Below are 26,830 nucleotides of genomic sequence, written 5' to 3' on the forward strand. Positions count from 1 at the left end.
AAGATAATTATTAGGATTATTCAAATTTAGGATTTTATTTTGATTATCTTTGTTTATCTTTAATTAAATGTATTTATCTTTTTAGAATTTAAGTTCAATTAGACTATCTCCCTAGCACTATAAATAGGGGGTGAAGTGACTCTATTTGAGGGCATCTTTTTCTGTAAACACTCTCCCCCAAAAGTCTTTTGTTCTTTCATAATTCTTTTCAATAAAATTTCTTTTTCCATATTTTTATTTATTTGTTTTCCCTCCATTATCATGAGCCACTAAAAAACCCTTCTAGCCAAAAGTTGTCAATATTTCCCAAAAAAGGGTTCTTGAGGCCTAGAATCCGTACTTAGCCTTCTCGCCAAGTATTCATCGTTTCTCAAGACTACGGGTGACGCTTCCGTCCATGGCCCTTAAGTAAGCTTTTCAGCATATGCAAAGGCGGCCGCTTTGTATGTTTTGGAAGGACTGCATAGTCGGTTCGTTAAATTATCGTCGAGGTTGGCGAGCCAAAGAGACAAAATGGCGTGGATTCGCCATTGAGAAGCGTTGATCTAGCATAGATTCTTGGCTAGAGTCGTTCCCTAAAAATCGTAAATCTAATCTTTGGAGCTGGTGGTCGTAGGCGTCCTCTTCCACTATAACTGGCTTACTTGAGTCAAGAAGAATCATCCGAAAGCCAAGGATTGAGCCCAAGGTGGAATGAGACAACCGGAGGCTGGAACTTTCCCATAAGAATTTATTTTCTCTTAAAACTCTCTTTATTATTTTTATTATTTTCGTAATCATAATTTCAGTAAACTTTAAATTCTGTTTTTATTTTATTTTCGCTTCCAAAATCAATTCTTAAATTCTGTTTTTTATTTTTTCCAAGAACGCAGGTTTTCTTAGGCACGATTCTGCCCAGGATTTCGAGAGACAAGCATTCGTATAATTCGGTCCCTGAGGATTCGACCCTATTTCCCCTTTACTATTTTTTTTTTGTTATTTTACAGGGAATAGGATATTTTTGGTGCTCTCAACGACCGCATCAGCCCCGCTATTAGTCCAAAGGCAATTTTCTTCGCGACAATTCATACCCGCCACTGGAGGATTAGCACAGTCTGAGTTCGCTTTTGCAAGAGAAGGGTATATGAAAAGGGTCCGAGATACTGCAAAGTCTTGAAAGAAAATTCATCTGATGGAATTGGCTCTGTATGCTGATACCCTCACTCAAGATTACGACATATGGAGAAAGCAACGGATGAATAGTCAGCAAATCCCGTCAACGAACTACACCGTCCAGAATCCTTTCTCAGAGGAAATACCGTCTGAGTTAGAAATGGCAAGACAAGAATTTGAACGAGAAAAGGCCAAGATGTCTCGAGAAGAATCGCTTGAACAAAGAGACCAAATGTCCAAGATGATGGAGATGATGTCAGCTTTATTTAAAGGAAAGGGACCCATGCAGAGCCCTGACATCGAGGAACCTCGATCAAGAGTTAATCACAGTTAAGATCTGCTCTATCCCCCAGGATTCACTCCGCCGCATGCCCACGCAACACAAAGAGGGTACACCCAAGGGGAACCCACAGACCTGGAGCAACGGGCGGTGCCACCTGCTCACATAGGGTAAGGAATGTTTGTATCAAACCCGGGGGCTAGTCCTGCTGATCCACTCGTTCCAGATTTGGACGATCCAGCAGAGATAGCTAGGTTGAAAATGAATGATCATGATGTTCAGCACAAGTATAGGAGTTTGGAAGAAAGGCTCAAGGCGATAGAAGGTACTGAAGCCTCTTCTGCATTGAGCGCCAAAGAACTCAGCTTGGTGCCCGATCTGGTTCTGCCTCCGAAGTTCAAGGTACTCGATTTTAAAAAATACGATGGCACAAGATGTCCAAAGGTGCATCTTGTCATGTTTTGTTGGAAAATTACGGGTTATGTGAACGAAGATAAGCTACTCATACATTGTTTTCAGGATAGTCTAGTAGGATCGGCTCTTCGGTGGTACAACCAGCTTAGTAGGGAAAAGATCCGATCTTAGAAGTACTTGGCGTCAGCCTTCTGTGAGCAGTACAAGCATGTATCAGATATGGTGCCTGATCAAATGACCCTACAAATGATGGAAAAGAAACCAGTAGAAACTTTTAGACAGTATGCGCAAAGGTGGAGAGATATCTCAGCCCAAGTGGAGCCTCTACTAACAAAAACGGAGATAACCGTTTTCTTCATCAACACTTTGAAAGCGCCGTTTTATGACAAACTAGTGGGAAGTGCCACGAAGGATTTTGCGGATATTGTAATATCCGGTGAGCTCATAGAGAATGCCGTCAAGAGCGGTAGAATGGAAGGTTTAAAAGGTTCAAAAAGGGCAGCGCCCATGAAGAAGAAAGAACTAGAAGCCCACATAGTGGGAATGGGAAGCCGTTATACCCCTAATCCATATCCAAACCAACCCCGACCTCAAAATTATCATCTTTTGAATTTCTATTATCCTCCTCAGACCTCTTATTACCAAGCACCACCTCCTTCCTACCCTGTATACGCCATGAACAACCAAAGGCCCATCACTACATTCCCACAAAACACTCTACCCGCTCAAAGCCAACCCAGAAATGAACCAAGACCAACAAGGCCCAATCCCGAGAAACAGCAATTCACCCTTATTCTTGTGTCGTATGGGGAACTGTACCCATAACTCTTAGAGAAGCAATTAATATCTCCCCATTACATGGCACCCCTAAAACCTCCATACCCGAAATGGTACGATCCTAATGCTAGTTATGCATACCATGCCGGGAACCAGGGGCACTCTACGAAAAACTGCCTGGCCTTCAAAAGGAGAGTTCAAGGACTCATCGATGAGGGTATTCTGCGATTTGATGGCACCGGCGGTACATTCGAGAACCCATTCCCAAACCACGCCGAAGGGAATGTGAGCGCAGTGGGAGAGGAGGACAAACGAAAAAGTAGAAGATGGGTTTCTGAAATAAGAACACCTCTGCGGAAAATCTGGGAGGTACTAGCTAAAAAGGGGTTGCTCTATCATCTTAATAGAATATTCGAAGGAAGAAATGAAAAAGGTCAAAGTTTTTGCGAATTCCATGGTTTTGAAGGACACGACATTCAATCCTGCGAGGAGTTCAGGAGATTACTGCAAAACATGATGGATAATAAAGAGATTGAGATCTTTTATGAAGGAGAAGAGGCCGATAGAGGAGAAATATGCGCCTCTGACCATCAATCGTCAGGTTTCCCGTATAGCGCTGACCGACCGTTAATAATTTATTATGACGTGAAGAAGGAGCCGGAGAAACCAAAAGTGATAATCGAGGTACCATCTCCTTTCCCCTACAAGGACGATAAAGCAGTACCATGAAAATATGATGTCAATATCGTCATACCTGAAGATGAAAAAACCAAAGCCATGACTAGAAGCGTTGGGGAAGTAGGTCATTTCACTCGTAGTGGAAGATATTATTCGAAAGAGGTTGAACCAGTGAAGAAGAACAGTGACTTGAAACAGAAAGGAAAAGCACCAATGCGTGTGACCGAAGATGAACATGAAACTGTGCCTAAGCAAGAAGCTAAAAAGTCTGTGGACGAGGAGGAAGCACAGGAATTCTTAAAATTTATTAAGCACAGTGAGTACAACGTGGTGGAACAATTGAGTAAGCAGTCAGTACGAATTTCGGTATTATCTCTACTGTTAAATTCAGAACCTCACCAGAACGGCTTGTTAAAGGTGTTGAATCAAGCTTACGTGGCAAACAATATATCCGTTGAAAAACTGGATAGGTGGGTGAACAACTTGAATACGAATAATTTCATTTTTTTTAGTGATGATGAAATACCGCCCAATGGTAGAGGCTCAGTGAAAGCATTGCATATCACAACCTGTTGTAAGGGCTATATAATACCGAACATGCTCATCGACAATGGATCGACACTCAATGTCATGCATTTGGCCACACTTTCTAGGATTCCGATGGATTTGTCCTATCTAAGGCCCCTCCATTCTACAGTAAGGGCATTCGATGGAACAAGACAAGAAGTCATAGGAAAAATCAAGATCCTTCTAGAAGTGGGTCCCTATATATATGATGTTGAGTTTCAAGTCATGGACATTACACCATCATACAATTGTCTCTTGGGAAGACCTTGGATCCATTCTGCTAGAGCAGTCCCATCATCCCTCCATCAAAAGGTGAAATTCATCATGGATGGCTGTTTGGTCACTGTTGAGGGAGAAGAAGACATTGTAGCATCTATTTCTGCCGACACACCATACATTGAAGTGAGTAAAGATGCTATGAAATGTTTCTTCTGATTTCTTGAATTTGTCAATGCCATATTCGTCGCTGAGGGAAACAGAATTCCTGAGCCAAAACTGTCGAGAAATATTAGGATGAGTGTCAAACTGACTGTAGGAAGGGGGCTCGAGCAAGGAAAGGTTTGGGAAGGTACCTGCAAGGAATAGTCAGGGCTCTAAAGCTAGTGCACCACAAGGCCCGATACGGTTTGGGGTTCTAGCCGGACATGCGTTAAAGAAGAAAACAGTGGAAGAAGGATAAAGAGAGAATGATTGCGAGAACTTTGGGCCGAGAAGTAGAATAAGAGCCCATAACGTACCCTCCTTTGTCAAAAACATTTACATCTGCAGGGATGATATACCCCGGACAGGATAATATACAAAGCACGCTATTATTAATTGAAAGGGGTCTTCAGAATGTCAGTATAAATGTCATTGACAAAGGAAGTGAGGCTATTAAAGATGTTTCAACGATACGCCCTTGTCCTCCTGGTTTCATGTTGAACAATTGGACTGCCGAGGACCTTCTTATAGTTTATAAGTCTTCAGAGTAATGCTCAAACATTACCCCTCTTTTGTGTCCTTAGACATAATAGAATTCTTTTGTAAGAGCTTGCATTCGCTCTTTATCATTTAAATGAATATCAATGAAGATACATTTTGTCACGATCTTTCGCATTATCACTAATTTCATAACCATCTTCTCACTTCATAGCCTATCTGTACATTTGCCTCATACCATGCCATAACATTTTGTTTGTTGGTTCCAATACTGGGATGCCCCTCTATAGTTTCCTTTTCCATTTAACTTTCAGGTTCTCGGATATCAACAGCATGAACAAACCCGTTACGAGTCCTGAAATCGATTTTGAGAAGGCTATTTGTTTAGGAGAATTCAAAGTTGAAGAAAATGCCGAAGACTATGTCTCGTCCTCTGACTTGCTAAGAATGGTAGAGCAAGAGGATAAACAGATTTTGCCTCATCAAGAATCTGTTGAAACAATAAATTTGGGAACTGAAGAAAAGAAGCAAGAGGTGAAGATTGGGACCTCCATTTTAGGGAGCACCAGGCATAATTTGATTGCTTTGTTCCTCGAGTACAAAGATGTATTCGCATGGTCATATCAAGACATGCCAAGATTGGATGAAGATGTAGTAGTCCATAAGCTCCCATTAAAGCCAGAATGCAAACCCATTCAACAAAAGCTAAGATGAATGAAATCTGAGATGTTATTGAAAATAAAAGAGGGAGTCAAGAAGCAATTTGATGCTGGCTTCCTTCAAGCCTCCAAATATCCAGAGTGGGTGGCTAATATAGTCCCGGTACCAAAGAAAGATGGCAAAGTACGAATGTGCATGGATTATTGTGACTTGAATCGAGCAAGTCCCAAAGATAATTTTCCCTTACCACACATTGATACGTTGGTGGATAACACAGCAAAGCATTCATTGTTTTCTTTCATGGATAGATTTTCGGGGTACAATCAGATCAAGATGGCCCCTGAAGATATGGAGAAAACTACTTTCATAACAATATGGGGAACATTCTGCTACAAGGTGATGCCGTTCGGATTAAAGAATGCTGTGGCAACGTATCAGAAGGCTATGGTAACATTATTCCATGACATGATGCATAAAGAAATAGAAGTCTACGTCGACGATATAATTGCTAAGTCCCGAGGGGAAGAAGAGCATGTAGTGAACCTGAAGAAGTTGTTCGACAGACTGAGAAAGTTTCAGTTAAAGCTCAATCCGGCCAAATGTACGTTTGGGGTTACCTCGAGAAAGTTGCTAGGCTTCATTGTCAGTAAAAGAGGTATCGAGGTTGATCCAGATAAAATAAAAGCCATTCAAGAGTTCCCACCTCCGCGCACGCAAAAAGAAGTCAGAGGATTTTTAAGAAGGTTGAACTACATCGCTCGGTTTATTGTTTAACTCACTAACCAGTGCGACCCAATCTTTCGACTCCTTCGAAAATATAATCCTGGAGAATGGAACGAGGAGTGCCAAGTGGCTTTTGACAAGATAAAACAGTATTTGTCTAGTCCTCTAGTGCTAGTACCACCAATGCCGGGAAGACTATTGATATTGTATTTGACTGTGTTTGAGAATTCAATGGGTTGCGTACTGGGGCAACACGTTGAGTCAGGAAAGAAAGAAAAAGCGATCTACTACCTCAGCAAAAAGTTCAATGAACACGAGGCAAAGTATTCGTCCATTGAAAAATACTGTTGCGCTCTGGTTTGGGTAGCTCGGAGACTTAGGCAATATATGTTGTATCATACGACATGGTTGATTTCAAAGCTAGATCCAATAAAGTACATGATGGAGTCACCTGCACTCTGGAAGAATGGCACGATGGCACGATGACAAATCTTACTATCGGAGTACGACATCATCTATGTGAGTCAAAAGTCGATAAAAGGAAGTGCAATAGCTGATTTCTTAGCAGCTTGAACAACGGAGGAATACGAGCCATTGAGATTTGATTTCCTGGATGAAGACTTGATGTGCATCACGGGAAAAGAATGCGAGTCATTAAAAGAGAAGTCATGGAAGATGAGCTTTGATGGTGCATCGAATGCATTGGGGCATGGGATTGGAGCAGTTTTAGTATCATCAGAAGGGAACCATTATCCGTTCACTGCCAGACTGAATTTCTTCTGTACCAATAACATAGCGGAATATGAGGCCTGTATCATGGGACTTTGTGCAGCTATTGAACGAAACATTGAAATCTTAGAGGTGTATGGAGACTCAGCATTGGTGATATACCAAATCCATGGAGAATGGGAAGTGAGAGATTCAAAATTATTCAAATACTGTGATCTAGTGCCAGGACTGATTAAAGAATTCAAAGAAATAACTTTTAATTACTTCCCACGAGAAGAAAACCAATTGGCTGATGCCCTGGCCACTTTGGCTTTATTGTTCAAAGCAAGTAGAGAAACAGAAATAATGCCCCTCAAAATGAGCATATACGAGGTCCCTGCACACTGTTTCAGCATTGAAAAAGAGCCAGATGGACGGCCATGGTTTCATGATATCTTAGAATACATCAAGAATCAAAGGTATCCTGAGCAAGCAAATGAGAACGGCAAAAGAACAATCAGAAGAATGGCAACGGGGTTTGTTCTTGATGGGGATATCCTGTACAAAAGAGGAAAAGATCAAGTGCTCTTAAGATGCGTGGATGCTGCTGAAGCTAGAAAAATACTTGAAGATATCCATGAGAGAATTTGTGGGACACATGCCAATGGTTTCACTATGACCAGGAAGATCATGAGACTCGGTTATTACTGGCTAACGATGGAAAGTGACTGCATTAGTTTTGCACGAAAATGCCACAAATGCCAAATTTATGGTGATAAAATTCATGTAGCCCCTTCGTCCCTTCATGTCATAACTTCTCCGTGGCCTTTTTCCATGTGGGGCATGGATGCTATAGGACCAATTTCCCCAAAAGCTTCTAATGGACACCGGTTTATCTTTGTGGTCATTGATTACTTCACAAAATGGATAGAAGCCACTTCGTTTTCCAATGTGACAAAGACCGCAGTTTGTAGGTTTTTGAAAAAAGAAATCATTTGTCGATATGGTTTGCCTGAAAGAATCATTTCAGATAACGCCATGAACCTGAACAATAAGATGATGAAAGAAGTATGTGAACAATTTCAAATAAAGCATCATAACTCATCACCCTATCGCCCGAAAATGAACTGAGCTGTTGAGGCAGCCAATAAGAATATTAAGAAGATCATTGGGAAAATGACCGAGACATATAAAGACTGGCACGAAAAGCTACCTTTTGCTTTGTATGCATATCGCACATCTGTACGGACATCTACGGGGGCAACTCCTTTCTCTCTGGTCTATGGAATGAAAGCTGTGCTACCTATCGAAGTTGAGATCCCCTCTTTATGAGTCTTAATGGAATCAAAACTAGAAGAAGCAGAATGGGTCCAAGCTCGATATGACCAGTTAAACCTTATTGAAGAAAAACGTCTGAAGGCAATCTTCCATGGACAGATGTACCAGAAGAGAATGATCACAGCCCATGACAAGAAAGTACGGCCAAGAGAATTCCACGAAGGAGAACTCGTACTGAGAAAGATTCTCCCAATACAAAAAGACTTCCGAGGAAAATGGGCACCAAATTAGGAAGGTCCATACATCGTAAAGAAGGCATTCTCGGGTGGAGCTTTGATTCTCACCGAGATGGATGGGAAGGAGTTACCGAATCCAGTGAACTCAGATGCTGTAAAGAAATATTATGCTTGAAAAAGGAAACCAAGATGAAAACCTGAAAAGGGCATTTTAAAAAAAAAGAGAAAAAAGAAAAAAGAAAAAGAAAAAGGAGGATCAAGGTGAAAACCCGAAAAGGGCGTCTTGATTAAACACAAAAGATTAGGATGAAAACCCGAAAAGCAAACCCAAGCTTAAAGAACAAGGCATTTCGAACGGTGGGTCAAACAGCAAGACTACAGTATTTGAAGCATTTATGAAAACTCGAAATCTTCTACGCAAAAAGCCATGCTCGAAAAAATTCTAGATGAAGGAATGTGGAAGAGTTCATGTGTTGAATATCTAGAGCATTTGTATTCGTTGAATGCGATCCATTTTCTCTTTATGACACTTTTTACTATCATTGATTAACTTTCTTTGTTTGCTACATTTGAAATAAATAAATGTGAGGTAGCCTTTTTGCCCCTACCTAACCATTTTTATGCATCTCATTATGTGTTTATTTACATGATAAATAGTGAAATGACATACTCTAAACAAAAGAAATGTTAAGCATTACCTGAATGAAAATTTGACAAATACAAGAGCCTCAAAGCAAGGACAAAGTTCAACCAAGGACAAAAGAGTGATATCTGAGAAACACAGATTACTCGTGAAACTTGGAGACGGGTACAAAGCTTGAAGAGAAAGTCAAGAGTCAAAACAATGAACACAGATCATCAAAAATCTTGACAAAAAAGGAGCATACGACAAACATGCCTAAGGCGCATTGCATAATCATGTAGGCATAAAGGCATTTAAGACAAACATGTGCATATCATGATAACATCATGCATGATATATACAGGTACTCCAGCAGAGCAAGAAGATATGATAATAGCTACACTGAATCAAAGGAAAAGACGCCTGAGTTCTACCAATGACAAGTTTTGGTATTTTGATGTTTTAATTCATGTTTTCAAAAATCAACTCATATTGCGAGAGGTGAGTTGAGCCTTTTAATTTCTGTTTTTTAAAAAAATTAACTCGTATTGCGAGAGGTGAGTTGGGCCTCGAGTTACACGCTGAGGTATTTTCAAATTCTATTTTTTTCAAAATCAACTCATATTACGAAAGGTGAGTTGAGCCTTAGGACACGCTGAGGTAATTTCAAATTCTGTTTTTCAAATTTCTGTTTTCAAAAATCAACTCATGTTACGAGAGGTGAGTTGAGCCTCAGGACACACTGAGGTAACTTCAATTTCATTTTTTTTAATTTCTGCTTTTCAAAAAAATCAACTCATATTGCGAGAGGTGAGTTGAGCCTTGGCTATGCTGAGGTATTTCCAATTTCTGTTTTAGTTCATGTTTTTAAAAATCAACTCATATTGCGAGAGGTGAGTTGAGCCTTTTAATTTCTGTTTTTCAAAATCTACTTTTCAAATCAAGTTTTAAAAAGACCAACTCATATTGTGAGAGATGAGTTGAGCCTTGGCTCACGTGTTGAGCTATTTTCAATTTCTGTTTTTAATGTCTGTTTTTAAGAGTCAATTCATATTGCGAGAAATGAGTTGAGCTCAAGATCACATGCTGAATAAAGAATAAAGATTGAAGCTGATAGAAGACACTAGACTTGGTCTCCCTAAAGTTGCAATGGAGCAGGTCAAAAGCTGCGAGTCTTGTCTCCCTAAAGTTGCAATGAAGCTGATCAAGGATAATAAATCTTGCCTTTCTGAAACGATAGAAGAGAAGATCACAAACCTCATCTCACTGAAGCGATAGAAGAGTAGATTGAAGCTGTAGATTTTATCTTTCTGAAGTTACAAGTGAAGCAGTTCGAAGCCACAAGTCGCATATAATTAAAGTCACATCGGAGTAAATTGAAGCTACAAGGCATATGTCAAAAGATGCAGTGGATTGAACCAAAGCTACAAGATACAGTGGACTGGAAAGAGACTATCTGAACAAGAAGAGCACTAAAGAAGTCAAAGCTCAGCAAGACTGGGCAAAATTGGCCTTTCTTTGTGTCTTTGCTCTATTCCCGCTACACGATAATGAGCAAAGAGGGGCAGCTGTTATAGGCCAATTTTGGGCCATTTACAATGCCCTCAGCCCAGTTTCATTTACATTAAACTAATACCCATCTAAGTTAACCCAAATTGAACCTAAAACTACCCAAACCCATTAACTACCCACACTGCTTACAATATTCATTGAACTAACTTAAACCCAAATACTCAACCCAAGCCTAGGAGCCCAACTTTAGACTTAGGGTTTCAGAAACTGAAACCCTAACCTTCCCACTCGCGCCGAACCTACCCACCTACCCCCATCGACAAAGTCACCTCAACAAGAACACCCATGCCATGGCCACCAACTCTCCCTACTTACCTCTCATCACGGACTGCTCCACTGCATGCACAAGACACACAACAATGAACAGAAAATAGATATAGATAGTGTAACCAAAATGGCTATAAAAAGGCCGATTAAAAAGCTTTGTGGTTGTTGGATTTTTATTGAAATAATACAAGAATAACATCAAAAGCAAAAAAATAATGCAAAGTCAGATTCAAACATCACGAATCAGAAAGCCGAAATACAAAATCCAAGGTGATTTTAATTTCAATTTTGTTTCTTTTTCTCACACATATATATTAAAACAAGTACAAAATTATAACAAAAACACAAAAAACAAAAAAACTAGGAAAAAAAAAGAGAAAAATCCTACCTCTCCTACCATCAGGTATGCGGTGGCCACAGCCACAACAAGAAGGCTCCGTGATCGGACCGGACGAGTCCCACCGAAAATCGCTCTGTCCTCACTCTCTTTTTTTTTCTTTCCCAGCCCCAAATGATTTTTTTTTTCTGATTTAAAGGCTATTTATAGCCCTTGAAAACGGCACCATTTTGGGTTTAAAACCCAGGGCATAAAACGACATCGTTTTGCCCTGGGTCGGACTATCTGACCTGACCCGCCTCAGGATCCGCGTGTTTTTGTATGAATGGGATATTTATGCGCGCAATCCTTCCGCTTTTCTGGCATTTATAATCAAGTTTTACGTTAGTTTTACTTTGGCCCTAAATTTTTACATGGTTTTCAATTTGGTCCCGTTCAATACGGTACGTTTTGGAGGCTCGGATTTATTGAGCTTTTGATCCCTCCAAGTTATGCGCGTGTTAAGTCCCTTTTCTCTATTTTTATTTTAAATTGGCCCCACAACTCTGTTTTTATTTGATTTTAGTCCTTTTTCGTTTATTTTTATTTCCTTATTAAATACTCTTGTTATTATTATTATTATTATTATTATTATTATTATTATTATTATTATTATTATTATTATTATTATTATTATTATGCATTAGTTTAGGTTTTATTATATATTCATATATTTATAATACGTACATACTTAATATTTGTATATACTTATGTAATATTATTACTAAGATTTCTATTCTAATATGTATACATCACCTAAATATTTTAGTATTACACGTATATATATATTATTCATATATTATATACATGTGTTTTTAACACTATACTTTATATATATCATATATATTTTAATGTTGTATTATTATTATGTTCTAATACTATATTATGTGTATATTTTTCACACGTATATTATGTACATATATTTCTAATATTTTACATATATATTATCATGTATATACTTTTTTTTATTTTTGATATCATTAGTTATATTCTTTTTATACATTATTTCGTGTATGTACTTTAGTACCGTAGTTATATATTTTATAATATTTCATGTATATATTTTCATGCATATATTTTCTTTTATATATCGTGTACATACACTTATACTCTATTAATTAGTTTTATATACTATTTCATGTGTATATTTCTCATGCTATTTCATAAATGTAAAATCCTTATTATTGTTATTAATATCGTATATATTTCATCATATATGTGTATATGTATATATAGTTTTTTCCATTATTTCATTTCAACACTTTATTATTTGTCTCTTTTCTTTTATAATGTGATTATACAAATTGGTGTATATATTTCTTATGTACATACATCCTTCAATATATATTATTATGTATATATTTTAACATTAATTGTTATATATATTTTATCATTTCATGAATATTTCAAATATTATATATAATATATTTCTAACATTTTACTAATTATATATATATATGTGTTTTGACGTGCATGTTCTTAATATCATTTTTATGTATGTATATTCATTGTTTCCTCGTATTTGATACTATCATTGCATTTAATCTTGCATGCACTGTTATTACGTTTTAATATTATTGTCACATTGATTATCTGCTTCAATATGTACCTAGCTCTTTTATTTTATTTATTTTTATTCCATATCAATTTTGTTTTGCATTTCTTCAAAAATCACATTCTTGTTTCTAATTAATTTCAATAATCAAAGGCAACATATCGGTTTAACACTAAGTTGTCGTTTTCATCACTATGTTGGGTGAACATCAATCGACTCGTGTTAAAACGGTATATCCTTCTTAAAAAAATCAAAAAGATTGAAAATTCTTGTCTTTTCAAATGAATCACGACTAAATGTTATATTGAACTCGTATTTTTTTTTGAAAATCAAGACAACACGTGTTTATAAGATACCAATTTTGGGCGTCGCGAGGGTGCTAATACCTTCCTCGCGCGTAACCGACTCCCGAACCCTAATTTTTCTCTGGATTTTAACGTAGACCTAAACTCAGCCTTTATTTGTTTTAATAAGAGATATAATAGGTGTCCGATCACACCTAGGAAAAAGGATCGGTGGCGACTCCCTGTTTATTTCAAAAATCAAACGTCAAATTTCAAACTTTTTTTCAATAAATCGCCACAATTAGCGACCGAGCTAAGCAAATTTTTTATGTCGCTACAGTAAGTATAGTCATAAAAGATAGCTTTTCATAGACTCAGTTTTTTAAGATTCCAATGTCTTGTTGAGCAAAGGCCTTCCGAGGGCCTAGACTGTCATTTTCGGCTAAGCTTTCTAAGGTTACAGTGCCCTATTAGTTGAAGGCCTTCCGAAGACCCTAATGTCATTTCCAGCAAAACATTCTAAGTTTCCAGTGCTCCATTAAGTGTAACCTCTTAAGACCTCAATGGACAATATTAGAACACCACAATTGTGTAAGATACAAACATTCTTAAAGAAGTACAAGCTAATGACAAATGAGGATCTACATTAACCTTCTTAACTATGCCTCACATTCGATAGTCCCAGAGTAAGTCACATTATAACTTCCCCTTCGACTGGGTGACAATTATTATACCCATTCTTACGCACAATCATCAAGTCACCTCATCACATCTTAATGAAACACTCGTGTCTCTACAACTACCCTATATAGAAGGACATTATTCTAGTGGAAATCACATCAAAGCTCTTCCTCTATAAATACCCTTTCCATCACAAAAAGAAGACTACTTTAGGATATAAGCTACAGCTCCATTAAATCTTTCCCAAAAAGCTTTCCAAACACATGAAATCTCCAAAAATCATCATTTCTAATGGCTCTCCACACCATCTATGGTGTGAAACACCCCGTTAGTAGCTCTCTACTAGACTTGTTTATAGGTTAGGCTACCTGTTTAAGTCCGAAGGCCTACTTGAAATTTAAGAGAGTTTGAGTAAAAATATTAGGCTCGAAAAATGTGTTTGAGCAAAAAAATAAGGCCCGTTTAAAATATGGACTGAGTTTTTAAATTATTATTGTTTTATATTAAATTATTTTTATATATTATGTTATTATGTAATTTATAATACATAAAAATTAAATCTATTATAGTATATAGTATTACTATGATGTAAACATTAAAAATGTTAAGGTGAGTATACATAAAATTTTAACAAATAAAAAATCTATAAAATTATTAAATATTTAATTAAAAATTATATAAATATATTTAAAAATTTTAAAAAATAATATGGGTGGGTCTAAAATGGGCTTAGTTAACTATTTAAAAATACGAACGGGCTTAGACAAAATTTAGGCTCATATTTTGAGATGAGTCGAATTAAACAAATATAAAATATGTTAATATCATATCTATATATATATATAGATCCAATCCAATATATAAATACCTGTATTCTCCACACCAATATGATGTGAATCACATTTACCATTCTACCTTCATTATAATTTTATTTTTATAACAAATATTCGATTAAATATATTTAGTTTCAAACAAGCATACTCCTCTATTGTTATTAAATAAATTATTCAAAAGAAAACATCTACAAGATATTGAATAGAAATTTCTTGGGCAAGATTTGTTATGTTAGATTTTGTCTAACCCGAATCCCGTCACTTATTAAAGAAATAAATATAGTGACAAAATAAGAAGATCATACAACACAAATTGAATTTATATAAAACTATTCTTCTTGTATTTAACTTTGATTAAAATAAGGATTTTCAGCCCTTGAATAAATGTAGTCGAAACTCCTCATGTAATATTCATTTTTCAACATTAGTAAATTTCTCCTCCTCTACCTTTGATTTTTTTCTGAAAGGGTTTCTATATAAAATATGTGTTTTTATTTTTTTTTATTACTTTGTGATCGTTCTACCGCTTTTATCGACGTTTATTATAACATTTTGGACCAAATATATGTCAGCAATTTCTTATTTTTATATTATAAAAACTTTAATCCTTCATCCTCCTAACTAAAAATAAAAAAATGTTTGCAATTACGTGTAGACTGTGTATCTGTATGAAATCAACATATGCCGAAAGTAGGCTTACCAGAAAGAAAAGAAAAATGCTCTAAATACCAACCAGGTTCGTTAAAGTAATTCAAAGTGAACAAAGTTTGCAATTTGGTGCAGGTTTGATTATGAATTTTATTCATATACTTCATTAAAATTGAGACTTTAATTTGTTTATTCACATATTTTATGAAAATTGAGTTGTTGAATGGTTAGTAAATAAATGAAAAGGTTAGTTTTTACTAATTACTTACGTATAAATGTAAATTGTTGAATTGCTAATTTTCGAGTCAATAATTTAATAGTAAGGTTTAACCGTATGATTAAATTAGATTTATCAAAATACGAGAATCAACTTTTAACAAATTAAAACAAAAGAATTTAATTTCTCAATTTTCATAAAATAGAGAGATGAAATACAAAATTAGACTTAAAATAAGAAATAAGAATAACACAAAAGCACAAGTGGTAGTATTTTACATTCATCAAAAGACATTTTAGAAGTTATATTGTCTTGTAACAAATATACAAAGAGAGGGTAAACTGGTGTTTAAAAAAAATTAAAATAAGGAGTTCAAGAAAATTGACATAAAAGATTTAGAGTGGTTTGACTCCAACTACCTACTTCTACTATCTTAACTTATTATCATTAAGAATTTCTCAAATTATCTAATTTGAAACTGACAAGGTTTAACCTTTACAACGTTAGACAAGATAGAGTTACTTCCCTTAAGATTTTTTACCAAAAACCTTAAGTAATCTCACACAACTTTGAGAAATACAATTGAGAATGAATAAGCACCTCTAAAAGGTAGATATACAATGATAAAACTCTTACGATTACAAAACAACAAGTTTGTTTACATGTGAAAATGAGAACAAGGTGAAATGATTTTTTTTTTCTTGATCTTAATAAGCTTGTTTCCTATCATCTTTTGAGCATTCTTGGGTTATATTTATATCCTCTCATTAATTTTATGATGTTTGGAATCATTGAAGGGAATTTCTAACCGTCGAGAGCATTGAATTCGCGCATTTAATGCAATATGCAAGTCTATGTCTCGAGACATAAGAGAGTTGTCTCAACACATAGAGGTAAAAATATGATCGTGAGAGCAGAGTGTCCCAAGACAGTAAGACTAATGTCTCGAGACATCATAATATGTCTCAAAACTTGGAGAGTTTTGCCTCAAGACATTTCACCATTGAAGCAACACTTTAGCTTCAGTATTTTATGTCTCGAGACAAATCGAGACTTTTCTGAAATTATCTTGAGACTTTGCTCCCCTAAAGTATTTTATGTTTCAAGACATATTACCCTATGTCTCAAGACTTTTTTGAAACTGTAGTATTTTGACTTAGAAACACTTTTAAAGCATATGCGAATACTAGAAAAAATTTGTATAATGCATAAGTAGTTTAGAAATTTTATTTTGAGTTTGTAACACTTGAAAAAAAAAATAGATATGATAAAAGTAATTTTGCAAATTTAAATTTTATATTTAAAAATAAAAGCTAATAATATTGTAGTGTAATCAAATAGAAACCTAACATATCTAACATTGAGGAAGCTAACGAGAATTGGGAGGATTACAAGAGAAATATGACCAATACAAGAATTTTGAGAAAACAAAGTAAAATAAGCAACCCACTCCTTTGAAAATAAAATATTCAAAAGCATTTGGAATGATAGAAATATCAGCTGAAAAATAATTCTAATATTTGGTATCTCAAATTTTATTTTATTTTTTGAAAATTAACTTTTTTCTTGAGAATTACTTTGTCATAAATATGACAACCTGATTCTCATAATAAAAGATGAGAAAATTACTTTCCCATAAGTTAGGAACTTTAAAAAAATTAATAAGACAAAATTAACCATATTTTATATTAATTTAAAATATTAACCTATTAATAAACTCAAAACAAACAAACTATTGTCTCCTTCTCCTACCTGATTTTATTTAGTTTTTTCCTTAATTTTACTTTTTATATGCATATTATATTTATTTTACATTGTTTTTCTCTTTTCTTTTTGGTATATTAATTTAAAATTCAATTTTATTATAATCTTTATAAATATTTACGAGCAATAGGGAAAAAAAATTAAAGTTTTGGTTTAGCTCATTGATATATTCCAAAACAAGTTATATATGTACTTATTTTATATATGCATTATTATATGGGTAAATATTTGGTGTATGTCGAAACCATTTTTTTTTAAAACGGGGATAGACTTTTTGAAAACAAAACATGGAGTCGCCACCAATATTTTATTTAGGTGTGATTGGGTCACCTAATAAAACACTTTGTTTTATTAAAATCGATTTTGGCCTACGTAAATATAAGAAAATGGGTTCGGGAGCCGATTACGTATGAGGAAGGATTGGCACCCTCACTACGCCCAAAATTGGTACCAAATTAATTAAGTACTGTCCATATGTCTGAGATTTGAAACTATTTTTGAAGAATGATTCTTTTAAAAATTTGAATAGCTCAAGTTGGTCGTCAAAATTTTCTTGTTTCAAAGGAATGCAGCATAATATCCAACACGATAGGACACGACACTTTATTCCCTTGAGCACATGATAAATCTTGGTTTCCAAAAATTTATATCCCGAAAATTACAAAAGGATGTCCAATTATTTAGTCCAACGAAAAACCAAAACCCATCACGGTAGGGCACGATTCTTCGAACTTCTAAACGTTGAACATTGATTTGCTTTAGGATTGAGAAAATGTGAGTGAAATTCAAAAGGGACGTTCGATTACTTTGAACAAACGAAAAATTGCAACCCAGCACGATAGGGCACAATTCTCCGAATTGCCAAGCATCGAGCATTTCCTTTGTTCTAAAGAAAATTTTTAAAGACATGGGTGAAATTCTGAAGGAATATTCAATCGTTTCGAACAAACAGGAAATTGCAACCCAGCACGGTAGGGCACGATTCCCCGAATTGCCAAACATCAAATATTACATTTGTTTTAAGGAATTTTTAAATAAATAATTATAAAACCAGCTTGAAATGCAATAATTTGACTTAAAAATGGAATAATTAATTCTAAAGAGTTAGAAATTATAGAGTACTATTTGTTAATCGGAAAGGAAATAAAAACACAAGATAATGTACATGTACGAGATACTAGGATGGATGAATAGAGATAAGATAATTTGTTTAATCAACTAACAAGATAGCAATCGAATTCCACCAATCTAAAAAAATATTATCAATTTCCTAATCATGGATGAAGAATAATCAATATGATGGCAATACAAAACAAAAATAATATACCACAATAATATATATAACCTAATACAACATATTCAAATGCAAAATGCAAAACAAAATGAAAATTAAAGAAAAATATATATGTATGAGATAAATTTAAAAGGATGAATATATAATATATTATATGAATTGTTAAACTAGACACTTTTACAGTAACAAAATAAAGGAATACATGTGACCATTAAAATATATGTTATAGAATAAATATTTAAATTGAATAATATACTGAAATGTTAAAGGATATTGGTTTAAAATTGACAACTTATATATAATAAAGGAAAATTAAAAAATGTGCAAAGACAATAAAAGCATATATAATAATTTTAAGAACTTATTAGATTTACAAATTATATGTGTATATGTGTAAATAAAATTAAAATGAAAGGAATACGTATACGAAATTAAATTAGTTTTATTATAAATTATACAATGGACTTAGAAACATATTTATATATAAAAATATAGGTATAATCTACATGAGTTTAGTGATGTATACACCAATGTTTACGTATATGTATAATAATAATTAGGATAATGTATAAAACATGTGATTTCTTTTTAATCAACAAGTATAGATATTTAAAATATAAAAAGGGTTATATGTATGAATAACGTAATACTAATAATATATAAAATAAGGTTAATTTCATTTCAAGGTATATATATATACATATATATAATAATGCATAAAACATAGAACAATATATAATAAATGAAATTACAATTAATCGACTACAACAAATAAATAAACAAAATTATGCAAGTAATACAACCAATACTAATAAACACGAATAATAGAGAAAACTATAAAAATGAATTTAAACAAAACCTAATTGAAATCAAATTAAAATAAGGAGGCTAATTCATAAATAAAAAAAGCTACTAGGGTTAAAATAGTAACCCAGACAGATGCGCGAGTAACCAAGGAGGACCAAATGGGAAATAAAACCCTTCCGTCCAAAACGCACCATTCGATCAGGGACCCAGGTGAAACGATAAGGAAATTCCTAGGCGAAATTAAAAAAAGAAATAAAAGAGAATGGGACAACATCAAAAACAGCTTCAAAAGCAGAAGGACTGAGGGCACAAATAGACCCTCAGTCTAGAAACACGCGGATCCTAGGCTGTTTTCGGGTCGGAGTCCGGGTCAGGCGATTAAACGACGCCGTTTTGGGTATTGGATATTTGCCCCAAAACGACGCCGTACCAAGGGGCTATAAAAGTAAAAAAAATTTGTGAAATTTTCATTTCGTCAGTGCAGAGGAAAAAAAAAAGAAGAAAGAGAGATGTGAGGGAATCCGGCCTAGGCGATTTTCGGTCGTCGGATCGGTGCCCGTCGGTCACCGGTGTCCGCCGTATACAGCGGTCGGAGATGTAAAAATCTCCAAATCGATGCCTCTCGTCCCCCTCTCTCCATATCTGAAGTCCAAACAAGCAAAGGAGACCTAGGATAAGTAACCTTAAAAAAATTAACATAAGTCTCTTTTTTTAAAATATATTTTTTTAATATTCTACTATACCTCTATAGGATACTTATCAACCCCTTAACCTTACGTGTGAAATCTAAAACTTCAATGAAAGTATACCAAATATTTTCCTTATTATATTTAAAAATATATGCAAGACAAATTTGAAACAATTTTATTTTCAATTAAAATTATAAATTATAAAATAATTTAAAACTATCAATTAAATCTTATTATTAAATACTTAATCTAAATATTTGTTAAGAATAAAGTTTATTTTAAAAATTAAATACATGAATATTATATTTTATTTAATAAGGACAAATCCATAAATTATTATTACATTTCTAAAAAAATATTTAATGAACCAAACGTAAAAATATAACTTTCTTATACCAAAATTTGTAAAATAACATTTTCAACAATCATATTCTATTAAAATCATAATATAAAAAACACGAAATAGGATGTATGACTCCTGCTCATCACTACCTTCAAATGTAGCTTCATACATAATTAATATATATCAGAGTTGGAGAAAAAATCAAAAACTTCAAGATAATTTAAATTATTAATAATCTTAAATTAAATATTTAATTACCAATAAAAAATTTTATGCTATTTTTGGTTATTAGTATAATAATGAGAAAAATTATTTAATATTTATACATGAAATAAAAATAATTAATACTAAATTAGAAACATCAAGAAAAACCCTTGTGAAAAATAAGAACTTTTTAAAATAGAAAATAAAAATTCATTTTTTTTACCACTAACAAATCAAGTTAGTGGTTAAAAATTACGAATGAAATCTATCAAAGATAGCATTAGTAGTACGGTTGAATTCATCGAAGCAATTTATGTTGAATTTAGTGTTTGCAAGCAATTACAGATAACTGCTGGGTACCCAAAAATAACAGATAATGGAATGTTTGATTTAAGAAACAAAAAGAACCTTTGAAGTAACAGTTTTTAAAACAACAGACTTTACCGCCTAACAACCTTAACGGCCACAACACTCACGTCCCTAACTGACACATGTCATAGACCCTAAACCTCCCGAAGGTAGTCAATGGCACAATGATATTCAGTTACAGGCTCCCCCAATCTTATCAGGGAAAAGAACAAGACAAACTTTCATTCCAGCCCCATGTATTATTTTTGTATAACACATTTCAATAAATATATGTAGATTAACCAAACCATGAATCTAAAAGAGAAGATTAAACAATTACTTTGTTGAACTTACTTTCTAGAAGTACAAAAAATGAAAAAAATAAAACTGAAGCCTGACTGATGTGATATATTCTAAAACAATGAATCTACAAGTTTTAACCCTGGTGAAAATTTTATACGAAAGGGGAACCCGTATGATTAAGTATATGAGATGTATAGAAAAGGGGAAAATTTTTCTAACTGTAACAGTTCAATCCCCAATCATAGGGCTGATATATAATCCTCAATTGAGAATCAGCTATTATCCCCAGGAAAGCTTCTGCGTTAGTTGGCTCTAAGTAATTTGAGGCATGTTTCAATACCTCTATCTCATTCTGCCCAAAATCAACTCTAAACCTGTTTATTAACAGCAAATGACACAAGTTGTTACCCGCAGAAGAAGTAAATTTATAAGGCAGTAAAATTTTCAAGCTTAATACCTATGGAAAATTTATTGCTAGCCAACAAAGTGGTTTGCATTTGAATCATCCAACTTTTACTAACTATTCAAAACAATATCACTTCATAACAGCATGGCATCTTTCCTGTATGCTGTTTCTCTTTAGTGAAATTTATCAGTTCATGCGTGTACAGTGTACTAAAGGCAACTGCAAAATTAATATTTGTTAGTGCAGCAATTTTAAACCAATGACTGCTCTGCTTTATAGCTATTAGCTAGTTGTCTTGAGTTCTGAACCTTAGGTGACCAAGACTTGCATAACTCTACAACTAAGAACTCCTGTAGGCTTATACAAGTCAAAATGAAAGCATCAGTTTTTAGAAGCTCCCTTATGCCAATGAATTAGACTGCATGAACGTGTATGTTAATGTGGCTCTGTGCATATGGGTGTTACCATGAGTGTGCATCTCCGCATGTAGAAACTTTTAAAATCTAAATTTACCTACTGAACAGTAATGGCCTCTGGGAAGAAATACAAATTTGTGCAACAAAAACTCTTGAATTAACTTACCATTTGAGGAGCTTACTAGCATATGCAACCTTGCTACTCAAATCAACAGTAAGTCCACCAGATCTTATGAAAACCCGAGCTGCATCCATCAGCTCTTTATCAATATTTCTGGAAGAGTAGCATTGAAGAGCAGGCCCAGATCGGGTACCACAAACAAGGGCAAAGTGAATTAGAGGCTCAGGATATGGTAGAGCCACCTGATAAAAGCATATAACACCGAATGATCTAAATTCAATTTCCACATGAGACATTCAAGGCTTTAGTTTAGTTATTTTACCAACATGGTCTCACCTGTAACCGTTTATCTCTGACACCAAATGGTTTCAAAAGATTGAATGGTGGCCTTTGATTGCACCTTAAAATGCCGTTATGAATAGATGAAAGCGAGTATGTGAACCCACCAACAACGTACTTGAAGTCTCCTAACAGCTTCCTCCATTCCAATGAACCATTAGGATGACCCCACACTAAAATTGCATGGATGGCCATCATATTGTACAAGTTTATGAAGAAGGCAAGCTTCTCCTCCCTTGGCATGTCCTGGACATCTACTCTTTGGAGCTCTTGAATTATTCTTAAATACCTAAAATTTTTTAGCCATTAACAACAAAAACTTAATAAGTAAAAAGAATCAAACAAAATTTTGAAGACAGTAGAGTGAGCAATATCATACAGTAAGAGTTGTCAAACCTTGCAAACTCTTCACTTCCATGAACACTTCTATAGTCAACATGTCTTCCATCTTCTGATGCATACGCTTCTAAAATGGCACAGAACAGAAACCTCAATCTTGATGCAATTTCAGTGATGGGCTTTGGCTTCAGTTCAATCATACCCCTTGGAGTGTTGTGACACTGAGTTGATACGACAGGATCATGGTCCAAGAACCGATACAAGTGGTTACTATCCTCCAATAGATTCTCACTATTATTAAGTCTCATCAAGAAAAAAAATTTATGAGAAGGATTGTCAACTGCTGAATAAAAGTTTTGATAAACTGGGAGGGTTTGGACTCACTCAAGAACATGTCGAAAGAACAGTTCACTGGCAAGCTTTCTCCCAAATTCAACAGCCTGTTACACGATGAAAAGGAAAAGAAAGGGGGAAATAATGCTGATATAACCACTTCCAAGAATGTATAAAAAGAGCAGGCATACAAAATCTGGAATTTTAAACTCAACTCAAAACTCTTAAGTAGTCTGATATGATCAGTCAAAAACTAAGAGAAACGAAATAAATAAATGGAAAATATTTGATACACTATTAGTGGAGTTTTTGGACTCCACAAGTAGGATTAGAGGGTTAATAAGTGTCCTATAGGAGTATAGTAAAATATTAAGAAAAAAGACATGTGGCAATTTTTTAAGGCAGCTTATGGAATAAAAACAGTACACTGCCAGAGTACCAAATATTAACCCCATAAATAAAATCTCCCAAAACCATTCGTTTACAGCAAATAAACAAGAGAACGAGGAAAACAAGAAGAGCCATTATTGCAATATGTACAACTATATTTCTGAGATTGTTTATCATAAGACATGAAAGTAAAGATAAAATTACCATCTATAATGCACACACTTATTCATTATCTAGTTTTTCATCTGACCACTTGAAAGTTGAAAGGAAGAACGGAAAGAAAAGACATCAACGGAACTTTCAGAAGATAAAATTTTCATACCATCCTTCATTAAAATTTTAATACGCAGCAAAAAAATGTTTCTTTGGCTTTACTCTGCATTCACCATAGGAAACCACTAAAATAGTGCTCTAATTCAGGAAATATTGGGTCCTAACACTCTCTGGAGAAAAACAATAATAGAAATAGATGACAAATCCGTGAAGCAAACAGTTATCACCTGACATTCACTATAATGGTCTGAGAGAACATAATAATCCAAACTAACCTCTTCCCTTTCCAGGTACTGATCTTCTGATAGGAAATCCACCGCTTCAGAACCTAGAAAACAATTAGTGAACCTGCGCATCTTGTAGAACCTATCCTTAACAACAATATATCTTTTCATTTTTTGGACAATTAGAGCTAGCTCATCCACAGGCCCTTTACAAGAAACATCATCTTCACCAGAAAGAGGTGATAAAGGAGCTTCAGTGGACGGTGCTTCAGTAATCAAAAAATTAATCTTCTCTGCAAGCTTGCCAGACATATCTAAGTGTATGAGTTCGCTCAAGCCTCCAATCAGTACTTCATTAAAGAAGACCTTAGGAACAGCACAAGATCCAGATAACTTCTCTAGCTCCAATTTTCTACTGGGATATAAATCAATGTTGATCTCAACATATCTAAGTCTTTTGCTGCGCAGAAACCACCTAACTTCTCTACAATCTTGGCATCCTAACCTTGTATATAACAAAACTTTTCCTTTTGTGACAACAGGAATAAGTGATCCTTCAGTGTCATCCTCCCCCTGTTCAGCTTTCCATCCTGCATCAGCTGTACATGACATCTTAATATAGTTTAGGGGATTCCAGGCAGATCTTTCTGCAGTTTGTTCCCCGATTTTAGAAGAACCTGGGGCACCCTGATAAACACGAACAGTGCCCATTTCAACATCATCTCTTTTAAAAGAAAGGTGATGCAAGACACTGGTCACTGCAACTGCACCCTTCTCCTTCACAAAATTTTTAAGCACCACTGCTTTCTCAGGCCACATATATCCCTCTTCCAGATTAAAACCCGAGGAACAAGTTGATGAATTTAGTTTGGACTCCATCCCTGGAACCTCTGTACCATCAAAGACAGGTTCTGGCTCCTCAAAATGAACTGCTTCTGCAGTCTCATACATTTCTTCTAGTGCTTTAGAATATGATTCCCTATCCTTATCCATCTTGTCACATTTTTTAACATGTTTTTTCTTATCACCTAAATTGTCCTGAACAGCTCTAGATTCGAAGGCTTGATTCTGATCCCTGTCATCACCTGATCTGTCTTGTCCATTAACCTCATCTAACTTAATAACATTGTAATTACTGACATTCAGACTTCGTGTCTCCTCAGGTTTTCCCTGAACTTTCTGAATTCCATCAGTAATTTCCCCTAGTCTTTCATCAATCAGAGAAACTGTTGCATTCTTGCCACCATAGTTGTCCTTTTCCATAATGTGAGCAGCACATAAAGTTTGTCATCCAACTTGCTGAAGCAGGGCCCTTAAACATTTAATTGCTTCTAGTACTTGTTAGACACAAGAATCAAGGATTTCATTGCAGATTCCTGCAGGGATTTTGCACATGACTTAGCCAAATTCAACAGAAGACCAACTCCATCAGTCCATTGGGGACAAAAGTTCAATAATAATATCCCATACACAGTCGGATTTGAAAATAGATAACTATACCAAAACTGCTTGACAAACAATAAGTTCTCCCGATTTCACATTTTAGCAATTCAAAAAGTTGGAAAAAGCAGAAAAATGGTAAAACTGGTATAGTCTATCAAGAACATGCTACAAAAACGAACATCTGAAATTCGCGTCCATAGTTCGTATTGATTGAATTTCCTAGGCACACTAACTTTTTTGTATCATTCTGACACCAAATTTACAAATATAAGCAGACATATTTAATCAAATCTTAATTACAAAATACTCATGATAGAGAAATGATCTCTTGAGCATTAGTCGCGATCTAGCAAGAAAGCCAAGCCACGAAGCTTTAATTATCGACCATAGTCGAACGAGTAGCTCATCTTTAACACGATATGGTGCTAGTAAAGCGAGAATATGCCTATATAATACTACAATACTAAAAAAACATAAAGGCTAAAGGGAAAAGGGAAAAGAACAAAAAAAAAAAAAAAACTAGCAGACAAATGCATGCCATGTGAAAAATAAATTAAATTAAAGGCCAAACTATTTCGTTTCAGTTGAGATAATTGAAAATCATATAACAAGAAGAATAAACCTTAAGCGCTTAACGCTTGATCACGTTTTCATTTCGTTATCAGACTACTTAGCTGTCCAGAAAATGAAAAAGAAAAATCAATAAACCCTAGAAAATTACGAATTGATGAAAAGAAACTACGTTTCGCAAGTTAATCGTATTGGAAACAATGAAAAACGAAAGTGAGAGAGAGAGCTTACACATCCGGAGAGAGTGACAAGAGTTGCATAATTCAAATGGAAATTGATTATGAGTTACGAATTTCCGTTGGGGGATTGCATTGAAATGAAATGAAACGGTAGGAAATTGTTGGAAAGGAGGTGAGGGACAGTTTTTTGTTTTTTAGTCAAGCGGGTAGCGGGAGAAGCGGGAAATCCAATTTTTTTCCTTTTCCTTTTATATTTTTATTATAAGTTTACCACACACGCGCGTAATAAATCGAAGAATATATAAAAAGATTTAGATAAAATTGCCATAGAGGCCAATATCTAAGAGTTAGATTGCATTTTGCCACTCTACTTAAAAAATGAGTAAATTAGTCTTGTACATTAAATAAAAGAGCAAATTGGTCTTCTTTTTTTAAATGTTATCCATTTGTATTAGTAAAAACTAGCGTAGTTGATAAAATAACCAGAAAGTGACACATGATGTGCCACATTTATCTCATGTTGACATATAGAGATCAATTTTTAACCGTAGAAATAGATGTAATTTTTAATAGATGAACCGGTTTGTTCTTTAATCTAA

General features: G+C 34.6%; 1 protein-coding gene across 1 annotated transcript; it reads right to left on the reverse strand.

Annotated features, from left to right (window-relative positions):
- Positions 1 to 20,914: 20,914 nt before the first annotated feature.
- LOC108466553 (uncharacterized) lies at positions 20,915 to 26,479 on the reverse strand. The gene is made up of 7 exons (XM_017766922.2): positions 26,284 to 26,479; positions 24,091 to 25,415; positions 23,204 to 23,259; positions 22,877 to 23,110; positions 22,478 to 22,769; positions 22,187 to 22,383; positions 20,915 to 21,572 (listed from the first exon to the last, which is right to left on the reverse strand). Exons 2-7 carry the CDS (start codon positions 25,300 to 25,302, stop codon positions 21,413 to 21,415), a joined length of 2,151 nt encoding a protein of 716 aa, XP_017622411.1. The 5' UTR covers positions 25,303 to 25,415; positions 26,284 to 26,479; the 3' UTR covers positions 20,915 to 21,412.
- Positions 26,480 to 26,830: the final 351 nt, after the last annotated feature.

The sequence above is a fragment of the Gossypium arboreum genome, chromosome 2, assembly GCF_025698485.1.
Source record: "Gossypium arboreum isolate Shixiya-1 chromosome 2, ASM2569848v2, whole genome shotgun sequence".
NCBI lineage: Eukaryota > Viridiplantae > Streptophyta > Magnoliopsida > Malvales > Malvaceae > Gossypium > Gossypium arboreum.